The sequence below is a fragment of the Aspergillus stella-maris genome (assembly GCF_047715825.1).
Source record: "Aspergillus stella-maris strain CBS 113639 unplaced genomic scaffold BDV14scaffold_5, whole genome shotgun sequence".
NCBI lineage: Eukaryota > Fungi > Ascomycota > Eurotiomycetes > Eurotiales > Aspergillaceae > Aspergillus > Aspergillus stella-maris.
In genome coordinates, this window is record NW_027396799.1 from 59,423 (window position 1) to 81,266 (window position 21,844).

At 51.8% G+C, this 21,844-nt stretch overlaps 9 protein-coding genes across 9 annotated transcripts; 5 read left to right on the forward strand and 4 right to left on the reverse strand.

Moving 5' to 3' along the window:
- Positions 1 to 40: 40 nt before the first annotated feature.
- On the forward strand, positions 41 to 957 carry BDV14DRAFT_165376 (uncharacterized protein). The gene has a single exon (XM_073767323.1). It carries the CDS (start codon positions 65 to 67, stop codon positions 278 to 280), a length of 216 nt encoding a protein of 71 aa, XP_073632186.1. The 5' UTR covers positions 41 to 64; the 3' UTR covers positions 281 to 957.
- Positions 41 to 2,251, forward strand: BDV14DRAFT_165378 (putative glucosamine-6-phosphate deaminase). The gene is made up of 4 exons (XM_073767324.1): positions 41 to 743; positions 806 to 867; positions 945 to 1,093; positions 1,147 to 2,251. Coding segments are annotated over exons 1-4 (1,077 nt in total). The 5' UTR covers positions 41 to 741; the 3' UTR covers positions 2,011 to 2,251.
- A 241-nt stretch (positions 2,252 to 2,492) lies between these two features.
- BDV14DRAFT_196051 (ceramidase) lies at positions 2,493 to 3,577 on the forward strand (the record flags this gene model as incomplete). Its single annotated transcript, XM_073772354.1, has 5 exons — positions 2,493 to 2,548; positions 2,602 to 2,614; positions 2,674 to 2,734; positions 2,784 to 2,927; positions 2,985 to 3,577. 5 exons carry the CDS (start codon positions 2,493 to 2,495, stop codon positions 3,575 to 3,577), a joined length of 867 nt encoding a protein of 288 aa, XP_073632188.1.
- A 208-nt stretch (positions 3,578 to 3,785) lies between these two features.
- BDV14DRAFT_196052 (aldehyde dehydrogenase domain-containing protein) lies at positions 3,786 to 5,333 on the reverse strand (the record flags this gene model as incomplete). The annotated part of the gene is made up of 2 exons (XM_073772355.1): positions 3,786 to 4,803; positions 4,852 to 5,333. The coding sequence occupies 2 exons, from the start codon at positions 5,331 to 5,333 to the stop codon at positions 3,786 to 3,788; spliced, it is 1,500 nt and encodes a 499-aa protein (XP_073632189.1).
- Positions 5,334 to 6,211: 878 nt separating this feature from the next.
- BDV14DRAFT_101108 (GMC family oxidoreductase) lies at positions 6,212 to 8,383 on the forward strand. The gene is made up of 2 exons (XM_073765489.1): positions 6,212 to 6,635; positions 6,691 to 8,383. The coding sequence occupies exons 1-2, from the start codon at positions 6,389 to 6,391 to the stop codon at positions 8,070 to 8,072; spliced, it is 1,629 nt and encodes a 542-aa protein (XP_073632190.1). The 5' UTR covers positions 6,212 to 6,388; the 3' UTR covers positions 8,073 to 8,383.
- BDV14DRAFT_101060 (N-acetylglucosamine-6-phosphate deacetylase) lies at positions 8,257 to 10,219 on the reverse strand. The gene has a single exon (XM_073765488.1). It carries the CDS (start codon positions 9,731 to 9,733, stop codon positions 8,441 to 8,443), a length of 1,293 nt encoding a protein of 430 aa, XP_073632191.1. The 5' UTR covers positions 9,734 to 10,219; the 3' UTR covers positions 8,257 to 8,440.
- A 475-nt stretch (positions 10,220 to 10,694) lies between these two features.
- On the forward strand, positions 10,695 to 13,365 carry BDV14DRAFT_165382 (unc-93 family MFS transporter). Its single transcript, XM_073767325.1, has 3 exons — positions 10,695 to 12,016; positions 12,078 to 12,691; positions 12,742 to 13,365. Exons 1-3 carry the CDS (start codon positions 11,441 to 11,443, stop codon positions 13,070 to 13,072), a joined length of 1,521 nt encoding a protein of 506 aa, XP_073632192.1. The 5' UTR covers positions 10,695 to 11,440; the 3' UTR covers positions 13,073 to 13,365.
- A 51-nt stretch (positions 13,366 to 13,416) lies between these two features.
- On the reverse strand, positions 13,417 to 15,759 carry BDV14DRAFT_101126 (S10 family peptidase). The gene is made up of 7 exons (XM_073765490.1): positions 15,203 to 15,759; positions 15,030 to 15,134; positions 14,861 to 14,977; positions 14,503 to 14,810; positions 14,299 to 14,452; positions 14,185 to 14,243; positions 13,417 to 14,127 (listed from the first exon to the last, which is right to left on the reverse strand). Exons 1-7 carry the CDS (start codon positions 15,552 to 15,554, stop codon positions 13,558 to 13,560), a joined length of 1,665 nt encoding a protein of 554 aa, XP_073632193.1. The 5' UTR covers positions 15,555 to 15,759; the 3' UTR covers positions 13,417 to 13,557.
- A 718-nt stretch (positions 15,760 to 16,477) lies between these two features.
- farB1 (putative C6 transcription factor (Ctf1B)) lies at positions 16,478 to 19,545 on the reverse strand. Its single transcript, XM_073765491.1, has 3 exons — positions 19,082 to 19,545; positions 18,836 to 19,020; positions 16,478 to 18,743 (listed from the first exon to the last, which is right to left on the reverse strand). The coding sequence occupies exons 1-3, from the start codon at positions 19,315 to 19,317 to the stop codon at positions 16,570 to 16,572; spliced, it is 2,595 nt and encodes an 864-aa protein (XP_073632194.1). The 5' UTR covers positions 19,318 to 19,545; the 3' UTR covers positions 16,478 to 16,569.
- Between the last annotated feature and the right edge of the window lie 2,299 nt (positions 19,546 to 21,844).

Genomic DNA, 21,844 nt, shown 5'->3' on the forward strand with positions numbered 1-21,844 from the left:
CCCCGGAGTTCACGTTTGATCGAATGCAACCGCTCCTTCGGCTGTCTTGGGTCTAGTCCAACACATGCAACTGCAACATGAAGCTATTCAACACCCTCTTATCTACACTCTTCCATCACTGCTCACTTTACTTCAAGCCACCGTTTGCCAGAGGCCGAGTTTGACCCCGAGTAGCCGAGTGGCCATTCAAACCTCACCGGCCTGGAATTCCGATGACGCTGGCATCATTCCTGAGCCATGCTCATTCCACCCATCCCGCAATGCGGCAAACGCCTTATGAATGACCATGCAGCCATGCTAACTAAAATCATTGAATGACAATGCAGAAGCTTCATAAGTGACTCCACTCGATGTCATCATGGCGTCCGCGTATCTTCACTAGCATCACTACTACAGGCGAAGGGGAGCTTGAAGCAGTAGGGGAATCCATAGCAGGACCACCAGTAGCAGTCCATGGTAGTGTCACGCTCCACCTGGAAAGGCTGATCCAGAACGTGGATTCTCTGGCATTGTAACAGGGCCATCAATGACAAAGCGGCTTCCCACTTCGTTATGCCCGTTTATTATAACCATCCACAGGCGCCCTCCAGCTTCTTTCCTGCAGACTCTCAGCAACCTTCCCTACCTGCTGGACAACTCGGAACTATCATCAGTTGACTATCCTACTGCTTCCGGCTTACCCCAGCCTATCTGATACCGACCTTCCATATTCGGTGACGTAGCAGCTCGAGGCTTATCACCATGTCAGTTGGGACCACCCCGCTCACCTTGCCTACCTAGTATAGGTATTGATTGTGCTTTCTAGGAGGGTTATCATCCGTGATACGGCTTTGCAGGCCTCAGAGTACATTGCGGACTACATCATCAGTAAGCCAACTACTCCACCTCACATAGTCCTTCTTTACATAGAGAGGGCTGTCACTGACATTTCGCCTCTCCATTAGGCCGCATCAAGACCTTCAAGCCGACCGAGAACAATCCATTTGTGCTCGGTCTTCCAACTGGGAGCAGCCCTGAAACCATCTACAAGACACTGGTCCGTCGTCACAAGGCTGGCGACATCTCATTCAAACATGTCGTGACGTTCAACATGGTATGTCTTCCCTTCCGGATCTAGTTCAAGTGAATACTCACTGACCGACATAGGACGAGTATGTCGGGCTTCCCCGCGATCACCCCGAGTCATACCATAGCTTCATGTACAAGCACTTCTTCTCGCACGTGGACATCGCTCCCCAGAACATCAACATCCTTGACGGGAATGCCCCGGACTTAGCTGCCGAGTGTGCCTCCTTCGAGGCGCGCATTGCTCGCTATGGCGGCATCGAGCTGTTCCTAGGTGGAGTTGGGTCTGATGGTCATATCGCATTCAACGAGCCAGGTTCATCTCTCAACAGCCGCACTCGCGTCAAGACCCTGGCTTTTGACACCATCATGGCGAACTCTCGGTTCTTCAACAACGATATGAACCAAGTGCCTCGCAGAGCCCTAACCGTCGGTATCAAGACCATCATGGAAGCACGTGAGGTTGTGATCGTTGCAACCGGTGCTCACAAGGCACTTGCACTGAAGGAAGGCCTTGAGGGTGGTGTGAACCACATGTGGACCATCTCTTCGCTCCAGTTGCACCAGTACCCTCTAATCGTCTGCGACAGCGACGCGACACTGGAGCTCAAAGTCAAGACGGTTCGCTACTTCGAGTCCATTGAGAAAGCCGGAACTGATGCCCGGACCCAAGGACCACCTCTGGTTTACCGACCCAGGACCTACGTTCCAGCTCCGATGACTGTGGGCAAGAACCAGGAACCATTGACTCCGGCTGCCACTCCAGAAAAGACCTCAAAAGACTTGAGGATAAACACAGACCTAACAAAGGCCTTCGACGACGAGGAACTCACTCCTGACAGCATGTCATCGCGTATGGTCGACTCAGCCGTCGGTGGACTCGATGCGACAATCAAGGGCGACTTGATGTTTGACCGCATGGCCTCAAGGCTGGGGGCTCACTAGATTGAGCTCTGAGGCGGAATATAGAAAGTATGGGAAATTGGATTCCTGCGATGGAAGCTTGCTGGACCGAGTTCAGACGCAGCATTGTCTCTTTTACTGATAGCTTTTCTGTTGTTTCATGATTATGAGGCCAGATATGACCATAGATTGACTGCTTGGTACGGTGTTCCGGTCGCCATTTGGGATAGTAGCATATAGCAATGATGAATTAAGTGTACTCTATACATATTAAGCGTGCTACGTGTGTGTCCTATCTTTTATACGTATATATATTTATACATGTATATATGTTAGCAATATGTAGATTTTCCTTACACTAGTCACAGGCTGTATATATATTCCCAGCATATATTAATATATCTAGTATAGTACTTTTACACTAGTCCCGCCTCCAACAACTTCCCTCAAATCCTGAGTTATCCTGACCCCGAGGCCTCCCCAATTATTCTTTATTCAAACCTCTCTTTGATAGACGCTTCAAAATGCACCCGCATAGCTCCACAGAGCCCTTCTGGGGCCCTCCGACTTCCAACTCCAAGTAAGGTCATAACCTTTCCATCGCTTACACCTTCAGCTGCTGACGCCCACAAGCTTTTGCGAGCAGGTACTCAGGGACAAGCATCAATAATATACCCGTAGCCAGCGCTGATTGTTGCAAACAAGGACTACGAGCAAACTAGATACATCGCCGAGTTCATCAACAGCCTCAGCAACATCGTCTACAGTAAGCAGCCCTAATCGACGCAAATACCCACCTTGACATCTGCCTTTAGTTATATACGGCGTCTACGGCCTGCGCAAGTTGCGAGAGAAGCGCAATGCGGATCCCCTGCGCTCATTGCCTTACTGGGGTCTTATGGCCGTTGGCGTCTGCTCTGCTGCATTCCATTTTAGCATGAAGTACTACACGCAGATGAGTACGTAAACACAACCGGTCAAGTCTATACTCCTTCCAACTAACGCCATGATCCAAGTGGACGACCTCTCCATGCTCTTCGCCACAACTCCCATCTTCCATCGCGTTCTAACAGTCCACGCCAACCACCGAGACTCAACCATCCTAGCAGCCATCCTAAGCACCCTCCTAACCCTCCTAATAGCATACCACCTCATAGCCGACGAAATCCTCCTGCACTTCCTCGCCTTCGCAAGCATGATAATAACAATCGGCATCCGCACAATGCAACTAGTGCACGCCCGCACAAAAAGCAATTCCCCCGCGCAGCGCCAAATCTGGGGTATCGTCCGCTTTGGCGCATTCATATTTAGTCTCGGGTTCATAATCTGGAATATAGATACGCTTATCTGCGATACACTAAGGCAGACTCGGGCCGCGATTGGGCTGCCCTGGGCGTTCTTGTTGGAGTTTCATGGGTGGTGGCACATTTTTACGGGGATGGGCGCTTATATTTTTATTACTGTTGTGGATTACTTAGCTTCTGGGGAAGAAATGGGGATTGGAGATATTGAGGGGTCGTTTGCGTGGCCGGCGTCTTGGGCGGCGACGTCGGTTTTTGCGGGGGGTGCGAGCATGGGTAATGGGGGTGATGGTGAGAAAAGGGTGTGATGCCTTTGGTGGTGAATTAGGTCGCTGGCTGCGGTTTCGGTAATGCTGGGACCTAGTATCGATGCAACAGAGCTCCATGATGGTTTGAAGAGCTCAAATATGCGACGTTTCTGGTTAAAGTGGGAAGAGAGCAATGTGGCTAAGTTACTGATTCTTTGCTTCGTAGATCTATATGAGACATCATAAACATATTTCAAGTTTGGGATATTTACAGCTTCGCGAAAACCGTCGCGACAACACCGCCCATATCAATGAGCGTGCTCTTGTTCTGCAACCAAGCCTCAATACCCCTGCGACCATTCTCAACGCCGAGACCACTCTTCTTCCAACCGCCAACAGCCATCTCAGCAGGAGACTCACCCCACGTGTTAACCCATGTGATACCGGCCTGGAGCTGGTCGATGATACGGTGAGCCAAGTTCAAATCCTTGGTGAACACACCAGCGGCAAGACCCAACTCTGTGTCATTCGCACGCTTGACGGCTTCCTCGACCGTGTCATAAGTCAAGATCGACATGACAGGTCCGAAAATCTCCTCCTTGACAATGCGCATATCGTCCGTGCAGTCCGTGAAGATCGTCGGGCGGACCCAGAAGCCAGCTTCTAGATCCTTGGGGAGGCTCGAGGGCTTGCCGAGACCACCGTACAGGAGAGTAGCCTTGTCCTTCTCAATACCGTCGCGGATGTAGGCAAGGACCTTCTCCTGGTGGGCACCGGAGCTGAGAGGGCCAAAGTTGGTGTTCTCGTCGAACAGCGGACCGGCGCGGATGTATTGCATCTTTTCGAGGAGGCGGGACTCGAATGCTTTCTTCATGGACTTGGGGATGAAGACCCGTGTGCCATTGGTGCAGACCTGGCCTGTGCTGTAGAAGTTGGCCATCATAGCTCCGTCGACAGCGTTCTCAACGTCTGCATCTGGAAGAACGAGCAATGGTGACTTTCCGCCGAGCTCCATAGTCACGTATTTCATGTTTCCGGCCGCGGATCCGGCGACCTTCATGCCCGTTGAGACTTGTCCAGTGAAAGAGACCTTGGCGACGGTTGGATGGGTGGTAAGGTAGGAGCCGACATCTCCAGCGCCGTAGACGACGTTGAAGACTCCATCAGGAAGACCAGCTTCCTTGTAGATCTCGGCGAGTGTTTGAGCGTGGAGGGAGGTAAATTCGCTAGGTTTGTAGATCATTGTGTTTCCGGCGGCGAGACAAGGGGCGGATTTCCAGAGCGCGCTGTTAAATTAGTCTTCATCCCTCAAAATCATAAGAATATGAGCATACATCTGGATAGGGTAGTTCCACGCGCCGATTCCGACGCAGACTCCGAGCGGAGCTTTCTTCGAGTATACCCACGCCTCTTCTCTGAGCTGGGTGGTCTCGCCATTCAATCCACCGCCACCGACAAGGTTCGCATAGTATTCCAACACATCGGCACCGGTAACGACGTCGACTGTGCTCGTTTCCGAGTGAGCCTTGCCGGAGTCCAAGGTCTCAACGCGGGCAATCTCATCGTTGCGCTCGCGGAGCAAGGCCGCGGCCTTTTGGAGGATGCGGGCTCGAGCAATCGGCGGGGTTTGTGACCATGAAGGGAATGCGCGGTCTGCGGAAGCGACAGCAGCGTCGATATCTGATTGTGAGGCGATAGGAAGCTCAGCCTGGACGGTGGCGTCGGCAGGATTGATGGACTGGAAAGTACGGCCGGACGAAGCGGGCTGCGCTTTGCCGTCGTAGAAGAGCTGGCGCGGGGTGAGGGGAGCGGTCATGGTGTCTATGATCGAGGGCTCTTGTCGGTGAAAACGAAGGTGAAAGAGATAAAAGGGAATGCAAGGGTATAGGACAAGTGAACTATGAAAATGAAGATACCGAAAAAAGTAAGGCTGGACGGGAAACAAAATTCGCCGTCATTCTTTTGGTTGTCGACTCCTCTGGATCTGCGCAGGCCCACCAGCACCGAGGCACAAAAGTGGCACACCGCCAACGACCGAGATAAGCGCATTGTCAAGCATCCTCTCCAGCAGCAGGCCCCTGCCAGACTGCAGCGAGTCCTGGAATTCTATTGGAACATAATGATGCCATCAGCCTTACGATTACGAATCATGTGCGCAATACAACAGGACACCGCAGATGTTGTATACAGTTGGAGATAGAACGTTGAGGATGGCATGATAGCTTCGGGGCCCGCGGGCAGCCGAGATGGATAAAACTCGGTCAACGTTTGAAGAGATCTGGGTCTCTTTGTCAGAATTCCTTCCGTTGTCGGCCCTCAGAGGCTGGACTCTGGAACCAACTAAACCGCAAAGGGCCACAGGGCGAAAGACCTTGGGATAACCACTGTTTTAGCGTGTGTTTTGCTGCACTTTTAGTGAGGATCGTGGGGCCCTTGGCGCTGTGAGGCAGAGAGGCGGATCCAGTGACGTCGGCTGCTTCGGAAGGAGATGTGGTGGTTGTATAGGGAATTGAAAGAGAAGATGGTGTATAGATGAAGATGGTAAGTCAGTAAGAGGCTTATCTGATCCGAGTGCTGACTGCAGCAAGTCCATACTCAGCAGTCCAGGAAAAGACAGCCGTGAGATAGCGACACGAGACTAAAGTGGCAGCAGATCCACCGGCGAGATTGTCCGATTGTTGGCTCACGAATCGCAGTCTGAGTGGAGAAAAAAATTCATGGATTCTATCTTCACCACCTTAATATACTCCCTTCACCTCTTCACCTCTTCTTCTCTTTCCTTCTTTCTGTAGATACCCTCTTCCACAATCTTTTCTCTCTATTAAGCGTCTTGTTTCCTTGTAGCGACCTCATCTCATCGCATTCTGCATCATGGCCACCACGAACAACTTGCCCGCAAGCGATGTCAACAGCTACGACTATGTGATCGTCGGAGGTGGTACTGCTGGCTGTGTTATCGCCAGCCGTCTGGCTCAGTACCTGCCGAACAAGCGTATCCTGGTCATCGAGGGTGGTCCCAGTGATTACATGGACGACCGCGTCCTCAACCTCAAGGAATGGCTGAACTTGCTGGGTGGCGAGCTGGACTACGACTACCCTACTGTTGAGCAGCCCATGGGTATGTGATCGCGAAGTTGAGAATAAGTAGAGCACAAGCAGCTGACTTCTACTAGGTAACAGCCACATCCGTCACTCCCGCGCAAAGGTCCTGGGAGGCTGCTCCAGCCACAACACCCTGATCTCGTTCCGTCCTTTCGAGTACGACTGCAGGCGATGGGAGAAGCAAGGCTGCACCGGTTGGTCTTTTGAGACCTTCACCCGTGTCCTCGACCAGCTGCGCAACACTGTTCAGCCTGTTCACGACCGCCACCGCAACCAGCTGTGCAAGGACTGGATTCAATCCTGCTCCACTGCCATGAACATTCCCATCATCCACGACTTCAACAAGGAAATTCGCTCCAAGGGTCAATTGGAGGAAGGTGTTGGTTTCTTCTCCGTCTCTTACAACCCCGACGATGGCCGCCGTAGCAGCGCCAGTGTCGCTTACATCCACCCTATCCTCCGCGGCGAGGAAAAGCGCCCCAACTTGACGATCCTCACCAACGCCTGGGTATCGCGCGTCAATGTCGAGGGCGACACTGTCACCGGAGTTGACATTACCCTCCAGGATGGCGCCAAGCACACTCTCCGTGCTAAGAAGGAGACCATCCTTTGCGCCGGTGCCGTCGACACTCCCCGTCTGATGCTCCTCTCCGGTCTGGGTCCCAAGCAGCAGCTGGCCTCTCTTGGAATCCCCGTCGTCAAGGACATCCCCGGTGTCGGTGAGAACTTGCTCGACCACCCCGAGACCATCATCATGTGGGAGCTCAACCAGCCTGTGCCCCCCAACCAGACCACCATGGACTCCGACGCCGGTATTTTCCTGCGCCGCGAGGCCCCCAATGCCGCCGGCGAGGACGGCCGCGCTGCCGACGTCATGATGCACTGCTACCAGATCCCCTTCGCCTTGAACACCGAGCGTCTCGGCTATGACGTCCCCATCGACGCCTTCTGCATGACCCCCAACATTCCCCGCCCCCGCTCCCGCGGCCGTCTCTACCTGACCTCCTCCGACCCCACCGTCAAGCCCGCCCTTGACTTCCGCTACTTTACCGACCCCGAGGGTTACGACGCCGCCACCATCGTCGCGGGCTTCAAGGCCGCCCGTGAGATCGCCAAGCAGTCCCCCTTCAAGGACTGGATTAAGCGCGAGGTCGCCCCCGGCCCCAAGGTTCAGACCGACAAGGAGCTCTCCGAGTACGGCCGCCGCGCCGCCCACACCGTCTACCACCCTGCCGGAACCACCAAGATGGGAGACGTCACCCACGACTCCATGGCCGTCGTCGACCCGAAGCTCAAGATCCGCGGCCTCAAGAACGTCCGTATCGCCGACGCCGGTGTCTTCCCCGAGATGCCCACCATCAACCCCATGTTGACTGTTCTCGCCATCGGTGAGCGCGCCGCCGAGCTGATTGCCGAAGAGGCCGGCTGGAAGCGTGAGCAGCCCAGGCTGTAAACATTTCTTCTTTGCATATATATGTACTTTCCATATTTACGCCATGTAAAAGATAAAGGGTTGGATACCGATCCTTGGAGGTGTCCTGCAGGCTGCCATGATATCTACGATTGACGATTTTGTTTCGTTTAGAAACACCGCCTTTTGGAGGCTTGAATAGAATAAAAAGACGAATGCCTTCACAAACACATGCTGAACTTATACATACCATTGTAACGACACGCTTATCATTTATCATGCCCATTCTATTTTATCACATAATTCAACGTCATACTCTATAAAACGCAATATCAGATACATTCTAGTCTTAGTCTCTCCAATGAAAGCAGAAATCTTCCCAAGACCAGCCGTCGCCGGCGGTAACTAGATCAAACCACCGCACCATCCTTCCCCGTATCCCAAATTCTAGCACCCCTCTTCCAAACCTGCTTGAGCACCAGCGTCCGTCCAGTATCTTGAACGTCTTCGTCCTCAAGGACAATGAAGTCCGCATCCGCACCGGCGCTCAGTTCGCCCTTGACGCCCTGCAACCCTAACAGCCTCGCAGGCGTCTTACTCGCCGCGTTGAGTGCCTGCGCTGTGGACGCCCCGGACCACCGTCGGAAGTTGTTCACGCACTCGATCAGTGTTGCGGAAGAACCAGCGATCTTGTCGGATCCTTCAAGGGTAAGTCGTGCACCAGTCTTGACGATTCGCTCGCCGTTCGTCCACTCGTAGATTCCGTCAGGAAGGCCGCAGAGACGCATTGCGTCTGTGACGAGGACAAGACCCTCAGGGTGTGCATTGTACGCTATGCGGATGGAGGTAGGGTGCAGATGGATTCCATCAGCGATTACTCCGTAAAAGGGACGACGCGGGTGCTCGCTTTGTTGGCCCAGTAGACCGAAAATACCTGGGTTACGGTGGTAGAAGGGCCGCATGGCATTGAATAGGTGCGTAATCATTGTTGCGCCAGCGTCTGTGGCGTCTAGTGCCTGCTCGTATGTGGCGTCTGAGTGACCAATCGAGTAGATGATGTTTTGGTCGGTGATGTGCGGGATATTGTTGAGCATCTTGCCGACTTCTGGCGCGGCGGTGATGAGCCTGATTGTCTTTGATGGGCCGTACAGGTTATCCTGGCCGTAACAGGTTACCAGATCCTCCGGGGAGCTCGCTAACCGGAGGACTTCAGTCTTGTGGATGCCGTTGCGGCCGGGGCTGAGGAAGGGTCCCTCGACATGAGCTCCCAGGGACTCGGCGCCGTCTTCGGAGCGGTGCTTGTCTCTTGATGGGCCGAGTGAGGGGAGAACTTTGTGGTATACTTCTGGTGTGGAGCTGACGACTGTAGGGAGGTAAGATGTTACTCCCGTGCGGGCGAGGCCCATATTGACCGCGCGAAGGCCCTCATCGTATTCAGCCTTGGTGGCATGGGCTACTGAGAAGTCGAATCCCTGAGCGCCGTTGAGCTGGCAGTCGATGAGGCCCGGAGCCAGAATGCGGCCTTCTAGATCAATCACTTCATCCGGAGACATGTGCAGACCGTAGAATGCTTCCTGGTCCCGGAGTATTTTTCCAGACGTGGAATCAATCCAGACATCCTGGTCGACGAGGCTGTCGCCCTTGACGATGCGACAGTTGGTGAACTTGATGACATGAGCCTCGGGGGCAGTCTTGCCAGGCATGATGGCGGGGTCTAGCAACTGATAGCAGACACAAGGGAGCGGGGCTGTGCTATGCTATCTCGTGACTCGGGAAGATTTGAAGTGGACGGGCAGGATGGGCAGATATCGAGAATGCCGAGGAGGAGCAAGTATATAGAGGAAGTAGGCAGCACAAAGACCGGGAAGGACTGCAGGGACCCATGGGTCGTGAAGCCTATGGCAGGGTAGAGTGACTCCATGTGGTACCTTGAAGCGCAGTGATTCCAGACTACCTGCAGAGTCGAGGATGATTCTGACGTTGCTTCATTCCACAGGTGAAGCTGTGATGGATGTGACGTCGCCCTGATAGTCACTACATACTTCCGCCATCACGGGACTCTTCGGGAGACTTGATCACCTCGCGGCCATTATTATGACCCATTATATGTGAACTCTATCTCTATCACTACTCCTTACTTCACATAGTGGGCTAATCATCCGCTGTCAGCATTCATTTCATGACTTGCATGGTGCAGTGATCCTGGTGAAGATAGAGCGAGATAGAGTGGTGATAGCAGAGATAAGCCTGCGCTAAGAAAGTGGACTCTGGAGGGTTGCAGCTGAGTGCCGCAATCTTACCGGCTTCCCTTACGTACCATTACTAGCGCATACGCAGCACGAAACGGCGCAAACCATACATTACCAGTGTAGTACTGCATGAGAGTGCAGTTCCCGGGATTGAAAGTGCAGATTACTCAAGAATTCTCCGTATAATGTCTTTATGTAGACGCTTTAGCCGTAGGTTGATATGATATTGAGGATATGTCTGCTATAATGTTGCTATAATGTGAAGTTTGAATCATCTCGGCTGGAGGTGGTACCGTGGACGGCGACTCGGCTCCCCGCATCCGGAGAGGGTTGATGCTACCGTCCCCTTACTAAGATGCGAGTAGTTTAGCCCCCAAACTCTCCTTCTCACTTCTCACGCTCTCTGCATTTCTGTCGGGCCTCTGCAGCTGTCACTCTGCTCGCACGCGACCTTCTCGTGGCTTCTGCCAGGGTCTCTGCTGCAATTGATTGGAGTAACCAACTGCGTTGTCCTGCTCGAAGGATCTCAAGCCTGCCTCGAACGTCGAGTATCTCCAGACTACCAATTTGTCTTATCAACAGAGTATCGGCCCAGTGGATCGGACAATCCCACCCTCACCACAACGCAACCTCGCTGGAGATAACAGATGGGAAGGTCGAGTGGTATTCACTACTGAATTGACACTCACTTCACCCTTCTCCAAGTTCATTGAGTGCTCTATTTGCCTATTTATTTGGGCCTGTGATTACCCCGGATCCAGACCATTCCCAACAAACACAATACACGCGCAAGTGGGCACGCCTGATCGTCCGCGATAAGAGTGAATCGAACTTTTTTTTATCTCGTTTGCTCGCAAGCTGCGCTGTCTCAGCTATTTATAATTCTTATTTCTGCCTTCGGTTTCCCTGCAATCTCAGCTATCTCAGCCTCCTCCGCTGGTTAAATACCTGCCCACATAGCTCATTGCTTGTTCCCGGTTGCTCACATTCCTCCTCCTTCCGTGGTTGCTGGCTTCGGTCTTTGTTTGCTCTCCCTTTGCCGTTTCCATCCTCCTTCTGGAACTTATTTATTTGTTTTTCTCCTCGTCTCTTTGATCTCTTCAACTATCTCTCAATCATATCTCGGCGAGCCATTCGAATCTACATCACATCTTCGCCGCCATGGCTACTGAGAACGAAAAGGGCGCTGCGCCCTCGGCCACAGCCGATCCCGAACCTCCAGCTTATCACGACTCCGCACTTGGGAAGCCATGGATGTACAAGCCCATCAAGGTCGGCCCCTGGAAACTGCCGCATTTTGCCTCTCCACAATTCCAGCTCGTCTTGGTTTCATTTGTTTGCTTCCTCTGCCCGGGCATGTACAATGCCGTCTCGGGTCTCGGTGGTGGTGGTCAGCTCATTTTGTCCGATGTCAGTAAATCCAACACTGCCACCTACAGCACGTTCGCCGTCGTCGGTTTCTTCGCTGGGTCCATCGCCAACCGTATTGGTCTGCAATTGACTCTGTCGTTCGGTGGTTTTGGTTACTTCCTCTATGTCGCCTCTCTTCTCTCCTACAACCACAATCAGAACTCCGGTTTCCTCATTTTTGCCGGTGCCCTACTTGGTGTTTGCGCCGGTCTTTTGTGGACTGCGCAAGGTGCCGTTATGATGAGTTACCCCAATGAGCACGAGAAGGGCAAATTTATCTCCATCTTCTGGGTCATTTTCAACCTCGGAGGTGTCATTGGTGGTTTGGTAAGCTTTCCTTACTTCTCGCAAGTTATCCTGCTAATATAGACCCTTTTTACTCTTCTAGATCCCGCTTGGTGAGAACATTGAGATTAGCGAAGAGCCCAAGCCAGTCAACGACGGGACATACATTGCGTTCATGGTCTTGATGGTTGCCGGGTTTATCCTCGCTTGGGGTTTGGCCGATTCCAAGTACATTGTGCGCATGGACGGCACTCGCGTCATCAACATGAAGCACCCCACGTGGAAGTCCGAATTGCTTGGTTTGTACGAGACCCTCAAGACTGATTACTACATCATCGCTTTCTTCCCCATGTTCTTGGCCAGTAACTGGTTCTACCCCTACCACTTCAACGCCGTCAACGGTACTTATTTCAACATCCGCACCCGAGCCCTCAACAGTATTTTGTACTGGGCCATGCAGATGGTTGGTGCCTTCCTCTTCGGGTTGATTCTGGACTTGAAGTGGCTCAAACGCCCCGCTCGTGCTCGTCTCGTCTGGGCTCTCTTGTTCTCCATCACTATGGGAATCTGGGGTGGTGGTTATGCCTTCCAGAGAACATACACTCGTGAGTCCTCAACACAGGACAAGGACTGGGCCGATAGCGGTTATGTTGGACCGATGTTTATGTACATGTTCTACGGCTTCTATGATGCTGCATTCCAGACTTGCGCCTATTGGTATGTCCTCCCTTGAATCACATTCAAGAATTATGCTAATCATGTCACAGGTTCATGGGCTGCCTGTCCAACAATGGTCGTAAACTCGCCAACTTTGCGGGTTTCTACAAGGGAATTCAATCTGCTGGTGCTGCAGGAATGTGGGCAATGGACTTCAATAATGAGGCTCTTATGACTATGTTTGCCTCTTGCTGGGGTTTACTCGGTGCTTCTTTACTGATCGCTTCTCCAATTATTTTGTTCAAGATCAAGGAAACCACCGAACTGGAAGACGACCTGCAGTTCTCCGACGAGACGGCCCAGGATGTCACCGGCATTGCTGTGGCCGAGGAGCCGCAGCCCCAAACTGTGCCCGTAGAAAAGAGGACATCTGATGCCTAATCTACAGCATTTATTATGAGCCGATGACAGGAGTTCATGACACGATGATCATGTCTTGTTCTATTTCCTTTGGGGGTGTTTCTCTTCGGTATTCCATATGGGTATTGCACAGCTTCACTCAATCCTGATGCTTTTGGATGACTTCTCTTGATACCACATGGGCTCGATTTATACCTTCGATGCCAACCACTGTCTGATATTGTTATTTAATCATGTGGCCGGTTTCGGCCAAGTCTATAATTCAACTCATATTTGATATTTGATCTACAGGAATTTATAGTGCCTTATTCTCGTCGTACATTTTTCGTATCATAAGAAGTATTGGCATTCCGCCAAGCATGTGCCTAGATTTATCCAATATCCTATTATTTCGTGTAGTTTGAGGATCGACGTCATTAAACACAGTCATATGTATCGTCCATCCATGCTTTATATACAGCATAAACAATCTTATATAACCCAATCACATCACAGCACTTCCTCGCTCAGTAAACAACAGAGCTAGGCGTCGCAGTTGGCAACGGAACATAAGACTGCGAGTGCGTCGCCGTAGCCGTCCCATTAGTAGAATAGCCAGGCCAAATCTGCTGCGCTCCCAGCGCAATGTCCCAGCCAAACAGCGTCCTATTGAAAAGCTGCAACGACGCCTCAGGCTGATAATACGGAACCTCATGGCCCGCCTCGTAAACCCTGCTAAACGACAAATTGCCGTACTCGCGGGTTTCACCGTACTCGGTCCCATCGACGAGGAGTGGAGTGTAGCCGGCTGCATTAAACTGCTTGGTGTGCGGGTACTTGAGCGCCTTGGAGATGGCTTCACCGCCGAACCAGTTGCAGATGTAGTCTGCGTCGCCGTAGATGAGGGAGACGCGGACCGGGTAAGTGAGGATTTCCTCGAGGTCCTCGATGAAGTTGGGCCAGACGAAGTCGCCTGCTTGTTGGAAGGCGTAGTAGACTTCGTTGTTAGAGGAGGTGTAGTTGATATTCACTCCTAGGGCTTCGAGAACCCAGTCTTGGGAGAGGAAGGGCGCGAAGAGGCCGGGGGGCGTGGGGTCCTTTTCAGTTTATTGGTATTGTGGAGATATGAGGAGAGAGGAGATAGAGGAGCTTACATCGTAGGGGTGGCGGATGTCGTAGACGCCGCGGTCGCCGAAGGAGTAGTAGGGTCCCTCTATGGATTGTTAGCCAATCTGTAGTATCAATAAGAGATTAAGACATTGACGTACCGACGTTGTCGCGGCACATGTTGGTGGCCTCGGAGCAGAGGGCGTAGTCGGCGAACGAGGAACGGTTCGTTGCCTTGCAGAGAGCAACCTGGTCCTGGCAGCCATTGGGCATCTCGTTGGCGAACTTCATGTAGTTGTAGACCGTCTCATTGACCTATTCAAGTGTTAGCGGGTGTCCTCTATCTTTCAACATGAAATACACACAGCCTCAATGCCGTAGGTGTTGTGGACAGCAAATTCGGGGTAGTAGGGGGCCTGAATAGCCTCATCGACGATGCCGTTTATGATACCGAGCGAGTTGAAGTTGAGCTCGATGCCATCAACGGTTCCGTTCTTGATATTCTGGTTTTGCTCGTAGAAGTGGTTGAAGAAGGCCGGGCCGTAGTGTCCTCCGTAGCTCTCGGTCCACAAGCTAAAGTCCTTGGACTTAATCTCGCTGTCTAGCTGGGGAAGTCCACCCAAGAAGCCCTGAACAACTTCCCAGGCAGCGTGGGCTGCGAGGTCGGTGGTGTCTGACAGATGTTAGCTTTTGGACAGTATCTTGGCATGCAGTAAGACATACCGGTCAGAGTAGCGTTGATTGTAGGGTAGCGGCCCTGCACTCCAGCGAAAGAAGCATCCTCGACAACACCAGTAATGGGGTTGAGCGATCCTTCCTCAGTGTCCGCATACGAGAATCCTGTGACCGAGTAAGCAACTGTCGGTGAATGTGTAGATCCAATTCATCGTACCAACTCCGAGGGGCTGCGAAATGAACAGCATGTTTGACACCTCGTTCCACGAGTAAGGGTTGACGTAGGTCGTAAGGTTCTCGTTCACCCCACAGGGGCCCAGTTCTACGCAAACAATGTCAGTGTCTCATATCCCTAGCTTTGTTTGCTGGTTCCGGCAAGGGAGCACAAACCTTCAAACAATCCGATTAGTGAATCGCTTCCAGGGCCACCATTGAGCCACAGAGTAATGGGCGCATTGGCCGGGTCATGGCGAGACTCAAAGAACCAAAAAAAAGTGTGAGACTCGGGAGACAGGTCGACGTATCCTGAGTAAGAGTTGACGCCGGGGGTTGTCTCGCAGACACCGTCCTTGCCAGGCTCCTTGTACCGAATAGTCACGCCATTGGGAGTCTCGAACTTCTTCACGCCAGTGGCATCCTCGGGAAGCTGTCGCTTATTGAAAGAAAACCGGGGGTGTTCTTCAGACGCGCCCAAGGAGGTCGCAGCCAGGGTCAACAAAGAGATCAAGCTAAGACGGGCCATCGCGACGACTTTCTTCCTCCCGCTATGGGCCCTTGGATTGTCCTGGGTTCTCTGGGGTAACAAAGACCCAGACGACAAGGGGGCAACTAGGCCATTTTATAATCGTAAGGTCAAGCACGCAAGGCTATGTAGCATGCACCAGCAAAAGCAAAGAACTGCGAGCAGTAAGCCGCAATTCCATCGCCTCCGCAGCTATCGACCGCGGACGATAACGAGGTAGCACTGCAATCGAAAGCTCCATGCCTGAATAGGCGGGTGCTAAACAAAAGTACAGGGGACCTAGGCATGGTGAGCCAGTCATCTTGCAAGCCGGGCGTCGGTCAAGAAGCTGGCCTTGCAGATCGCATCATTTCTGTATCTCGGTCCTGTGCGAGTGAGGGGAAACGATCGGCGGGGACAGCATTGCTGAGATGCCGACCTTCCTGAATAGTCTAGTCAGTCTGATGCACCGTTCAATGGAGTGGGGGGTTATGCAGAGTTACCATGGACGTTTAATTTTGTTTAATCAAGTGATGAGTGATGAGTAAGGGATGATAAGGAACAAGGAAGTGTAAGAGCTAGGTAAAGAAGTTGGAGAAGAAAAGAAAGACGGAGGAAGCCGAGCTGCAGCCAAAACCGCTCAAGACTCTCAAGCCCGCCAGTCAAAGGCTTGTCCCTGCTTGGCCCTGGCCCGAAGTCTTCTTGCATTAAATTTACAATAGATTAAATGTGAAGTCACAATCATATAAGTGTCATTACTCATGTCCTAACTTTTAATAATAAACCACGTCTATATAGACAAATGGTAAGACAATCCCAGCAAGGAGGCCGAGAGCCAAGAAGTACAAGATGAAAGTAAGCATAAAACCATAGCCCCTGAAACTGGAACCATGAATCATAATCCCAAGGTTGAACTCCGTCGCCCATGCTTTCAAATTCAGAATGCCAAAAGAAATTATGTGCAAGAGAATAATCGGAGAAAACGTGACTCCGCTGAGTCCGAAGGAGACGCGAAACAACTCTCAGCAAACACGCTCTAAGCATTCAGACTGAGCCCAAGGTCCATGTCAAGCTGAGGTGTCTCGGTTTGTGTCCCATCGACACCCGTGGTGGCTGTAGCAACCAACGGGTCCTCAAACTCTTTCGAGCCATCGCCCTTATTCCCAGAGTCAAATCCAACCATGTCCGAGAATGAAAGGGGAAAGTTTTTGCCGTGCGCATCGCCCGTCATGCCATCAACACCATTCTCCGATGAGAAGAAATCCGCTCCAGCATCGTCGAAATTAATCAAAGCATCAAAGTCGTTTTGCGTCACTTCTGCATCGTTCGCCAAATCCATCAACTGGCTCAGGCTGAGCTCGGTGTCGTCGATATTGGGAATGCTAAAGGCGTCGCGGTGATAGTTCGTGTTAATGTTGTTGGTGCTACCATTCTCGCTGCCGTCGGAAGGTGGTGGAGTAGAGGCAAAGGCCTGTTGCGCTTCGTCCACAAGGTTGAGTGTCAAGTCTCCAACCGAACCGGACTTGGGGTAGGTCAAGTCGGGGATCTTCTGGGTGAGAGAGTCGGGGGGAGGTGTCAAGGCGCTGGCCCGAGCGGCTGTATCGCGAACATTTGATCGTTTCTGCAAGTCCTGAGGCGGCACCGTAAGCTGGATGCCAGCCTTTCTGATTGCAGCCTCCAAAAACGAGGTGGCAAAGTCCGCAGACGCGTAAATCTCTCTCAGACGCTGCAAGATACGCATGCATTGGTAGAAGCGCTGCAAACTGGTCATCCGAACATTGGGGTCGCTGGATTTGATGTCGAGAAGGTGAATAATAACGGCGGGGAGAAGCACCGTGACACCGGTAGTAGGGAAGTAACGGGTCAGGTCGAGGCGATGCAGATCCTGAGCAATATTTGTGATCTCAATTGCAGCGAAGCGAACCTTGTTGCGCGAAATGTCCTGCAGTTCTGTATCCATGGAGGGGAACGGGACGGCAGGAAGAACTTGAGGTCGATGCAGAGCACTCGACGTCGTCAAGTACACCATCTTCAGAAGGGCGCGATGCGAGTGAAGAACTTCTTGAGCTTCACTGAGCTTGGCCGGTGCCGCAGAGGCGTACTGAATCTCTGTGGGGAGGTGTGCCAACCAATCCTCCAATTCCTGATCACATCGTCGAACTTCGAACGTCTCCGCTGCTGACTTCTTTGGTACGAGCATCATGGTGGTTTCCATGGTGCCGCCAAACTTATGGCTCAGAACAGAGTACTGAGCAGAAAGCACATGGCTGACGCAAAGACAGAGCTTGGCTTTCTCGATAAACATCGACGCCAGCTCCCGTTGGTGCGTTACGCTTTGAAGAATTTCCGAATCACCCACCATATTCACTATCTCAGGCGAAAACGGGTGGAACTCGAAATCATCCAGAGTCAGCATCGGGACGTCACAATCATCATCCTTGACGCGCATGGGGCGTCTCATTCCCAGAGCAATCAAGCGATCACGAGTGTATGTGCTCCACCAAATGCGTTTCCACATTCGTTGGCGCCTAATATCCATGCGAGAGTTGGCAGGATCACGATGCAGGCCGATTGTGTGGGCCAGAGACAAGCTAACGCCCATCCAGTGCCATGTGTCTTTCTGGTCGTCGGGAGTCTCATACCAATAAGTCATGAGTAGGAGAGATTGAACGAGAGATATGCGATCAACCTCGTAATCGAAGTCGTAGAGAAGCCTGGCGCGCTGGAAGAAGGCTTTTCGGGCCGCTTTTCGAGAGGTATAGCCGGCAGCTTGAAGGTGTCTCAAGTCAATGAACGCTGTGCCGGCGAACATCACAGCCTGGAAGAGCAGAAGACTCATACGACGGATGCCGTCGTTCTGTACAATCGTCTGAAGGAAATCTTCCAAATCGAGGAGAGGCATGTAGGTGTGCACGTAGTGGATGTAAGCCTTAAGCAGTTCATTGCGCAGTGTAACATCAGGCACAGTCAGCGCACCCTTCATCGCCAGATAGTCGATATCTTCTTTCTGCAGCCGGGCCGGCAGACCCCGGATATAATCGGGTAGCACAATGCCAGTGGACTGCGGGCTGCCGAAGGACGGGTCCAGCAGTTGCTGGATTTGTGAAGTAACATGAGACAGGGGCATGGTCGATGGCACTGACGGCAGCGAGGCCATGCGTCTTCGGAAACGCTCGCCATTGTTGTCAACTCTGTTGACTTGGCTCTGATCTATATGGGTTATACCTTATCAGCACTTATGTGTCTAGAGATTCGCATGATATACAACGCCAGCCGTTGTATGGGTACACGCATATACGAACATAATAGGTGAGGCATATGCTGCCCTTGCTCCAAATCTACAGAGCCTTGCGAGGGGGATGCCGGCGCCACATTGGAAATACCGTAGTCATTGCCCAGTGCTCCAAAGAGTGCGCCGTCGTCGAGAACCTCGGCCGGCGACTGGGACAACTGAGGATTTGAGATTTCGGTGTCGACTCGAGATTTCCTAGAACAAAGCAAGTGTGGTCAGCCGGTTTCGTCTAGAGTTCTGAAAAATCCAAACGCACTTTCTCCGCTTGCTCTCTGTAACCACGCATTCCACTTGGTCTAGCCGGCAGTTCGTGCAAGGTGAGCCATTTTCTACCACATCACACCGCACTTTGCGTGCACGACAGCAGCAGCAGGCTTTGGAGGCGCGTCTTTTTACCGGACGCGAATTAGCTGCGAGTCCCGCCGTGGAAGTCTTGCGTTTTCCCTTGTCAGTTTCGACAGCCGGATTGGTCGAAGCAGGTGAGTCGGTCATTATGGATGAAATTCGTAGATCTGACTGTTGGACATTCGTATATAGTAGAAGAATCAATGGTCGAAGTTCGTGTTGAAAACTGAGGTCCGTCCGGAAGACCGATAGTAAACAAGTATAGACGGCGACAGGTCACGAGGGAGCAAAGAGCAGTGAGGAAGAAGTAGATAAGTTGGAAACGTGACTCAACAATATTCACATGAGATCGTAAGCAGCAAATGTTAAGAGGGGAGATGGTCCTTTAGAAGAAGAGCTTGTTTTTTAGATTATCACTTTTTTTCAAGTATAGAGGCAAGTAGCCAACAAACGTCGTCCAAAGAAGCAAAAGACCGAGACAAGACCGGGGGCCTGGGGAAGAGCAACGTTTAAGTAGAAGCGGCAGCACAATTCCACAGGACCGTCAGGAGGCGTTGGCGTTGGGGGACTCATCATCCCCCAGATCCACTTGGGCTTGCCATGGATGATTGCTCCCCCAGACCAGGACCAGAACCAGAACCAGAACCAGAACGTTGACCATCGCCAGAGCCAAATAATTACCTCACAGGCTCACGCTCTCTGCAAGACTGCGGAAGGTCGAAGGACGGGCCAAGTTCGGCGGGGGGGAAAGCTCAACCACTCACTGCTGCTGCTTACAGTCCTGGGCCCGCATTCCCTGCTCGCTGCGCCAATTAATGCTCCTGCAGCTCCTCCACATGCAAGAATATTAGCAAAAAAATAAATAATAATAATAAAATCAAAAATGCCGTTTCCACCTCCCGCCTCCACTTCTTTTAGTCTCTCAGGCTCCCCATGTCCCCATAATCCGTCCCATTCCCCTTCGGCCCGGTCACGTTACCTCTCTAGCCACCACATGCACTCTTACAGTAAAAGACTGTCCGCTTTGCCGGCAAATCACATCCGCGTCATTGGCCGTGATACTCCTGTTTCCGGAAATCTTGGGACTGCTGAGATTTACGCTAACCAGATATTGCTCTTAGGGCTCTGTGTGAGTCTGAGAGAAGCGCGTCAGTCCAACCAGAGTCTCGGAAAAGATTCCGGTTCTTCTGGAATGTCATTGGTCAACAACTGCAACCTTGTACGCATCGGCCTCGTCTCCGGTGGCTTCCATTACTCATTCAGAACCGTCTAGGTGCAGAGGAATATAGGTGGATAGCGATTTCGAAAGGCTTCATAGATTCAGAGAGAAGAGATACCGTGAGAATTTTGATACACCGAGAGATTGTTCATAGACGATCGTTGGCATAACCCAGGGTCCTCTCTGCCATGAGCCGAGGTCCGTTGATGCTGATCCCAGACCAAGACTCGAAAGCCGCAACCGGTCCGGAGTACCAAGGCACTGTCCGAATCCTGCTGTGTATGCAGGAGGAGCTTGGAGGTTCGTAATATCTAGTGACTGTGAACTAACAAATGGCGTCCTCTCAATGCGATGCAGTAATGGGTTACACGGAGCACAGGCGTAGTGCTCTGTAAAGAGTAGTCTGTAGATAGTGTAGGACGTAAATCATGTTGACCGCGGAGAGTTTGCCTGGGACCGGCAAGCCGTCTACCTATGACATACCTATGCAGCCGATCACTCAGGAACCCATTTCATCTGCAGAGCTGCACTTTGTGTGCGGATATATCTCTTCCACCCCTATCCGATGTTCATCGCTGCGTAGTCTACTACTGGCGGCAGGGCTGCTACAAAACCTCGCTTGGAGACTGAAAGAACGGCTCCCCACCATCTAGTACAGGATCCAGGCTCCAACTCTCAGAGCTGGCGTCACTATCCCAAACCAGTGACCCACAGCCAGCTAGACTCAGCTAGAGATCAAACTAGCGTCAAGACTCGAGACCGCGGTCGAACAGTTTCAAGTCGAGCTTAGACATTTATTCATCCAGAAAATGTCGCACCAAGAATCCAGGGCTCCTGGTGAGAGCTCTTGAGAACATCAGAAGACTTTGCTGTCAAATAACGCATTTGACAATCCAATTAGAGCATCCTGCTGTTCAACCGCGCATTGGGAAGTAAGACATAAATTGTCCTGAAACTCAAGCAGCGTTGAGTTTCACCACGGAAGGAAGACCGATGCTCGGAAGAATGCTCTCCGGTCTCTCACTCTCTCTTTCCTCGTACATCGGCAATATGCCCGACCCATATACCCGTGCTCAAGCCTCACTCTCCAGTTTTAAATATCTTGAATTTGAGACTTGACTATAAAAAGATCTTCTACAATCTGCTGCATAGATTAACATTGGTCTATGAACTATTATACAGCAACATCAACATTTACGATCACATATTCGTATTGTCTAAAGGCTCATCATAAGGTTTGTATAGTAATTAGCGAAAGTCGGACCTTTTCTGAGTAGCGTCAAGATCACATGAATCACGGTGTCATGACGCTCAATCTGAGCAGATCAAAGACACACTAACTGCCACCAAGAATCCTCCTGCTGAAAAGTCAGCACATCACGAGGCTGTTCAGGTCAAACTTCGACAGCAACCCAATCAACGGTCAAGGCACGCTTTGGGGTGCCGCTGTGGGAC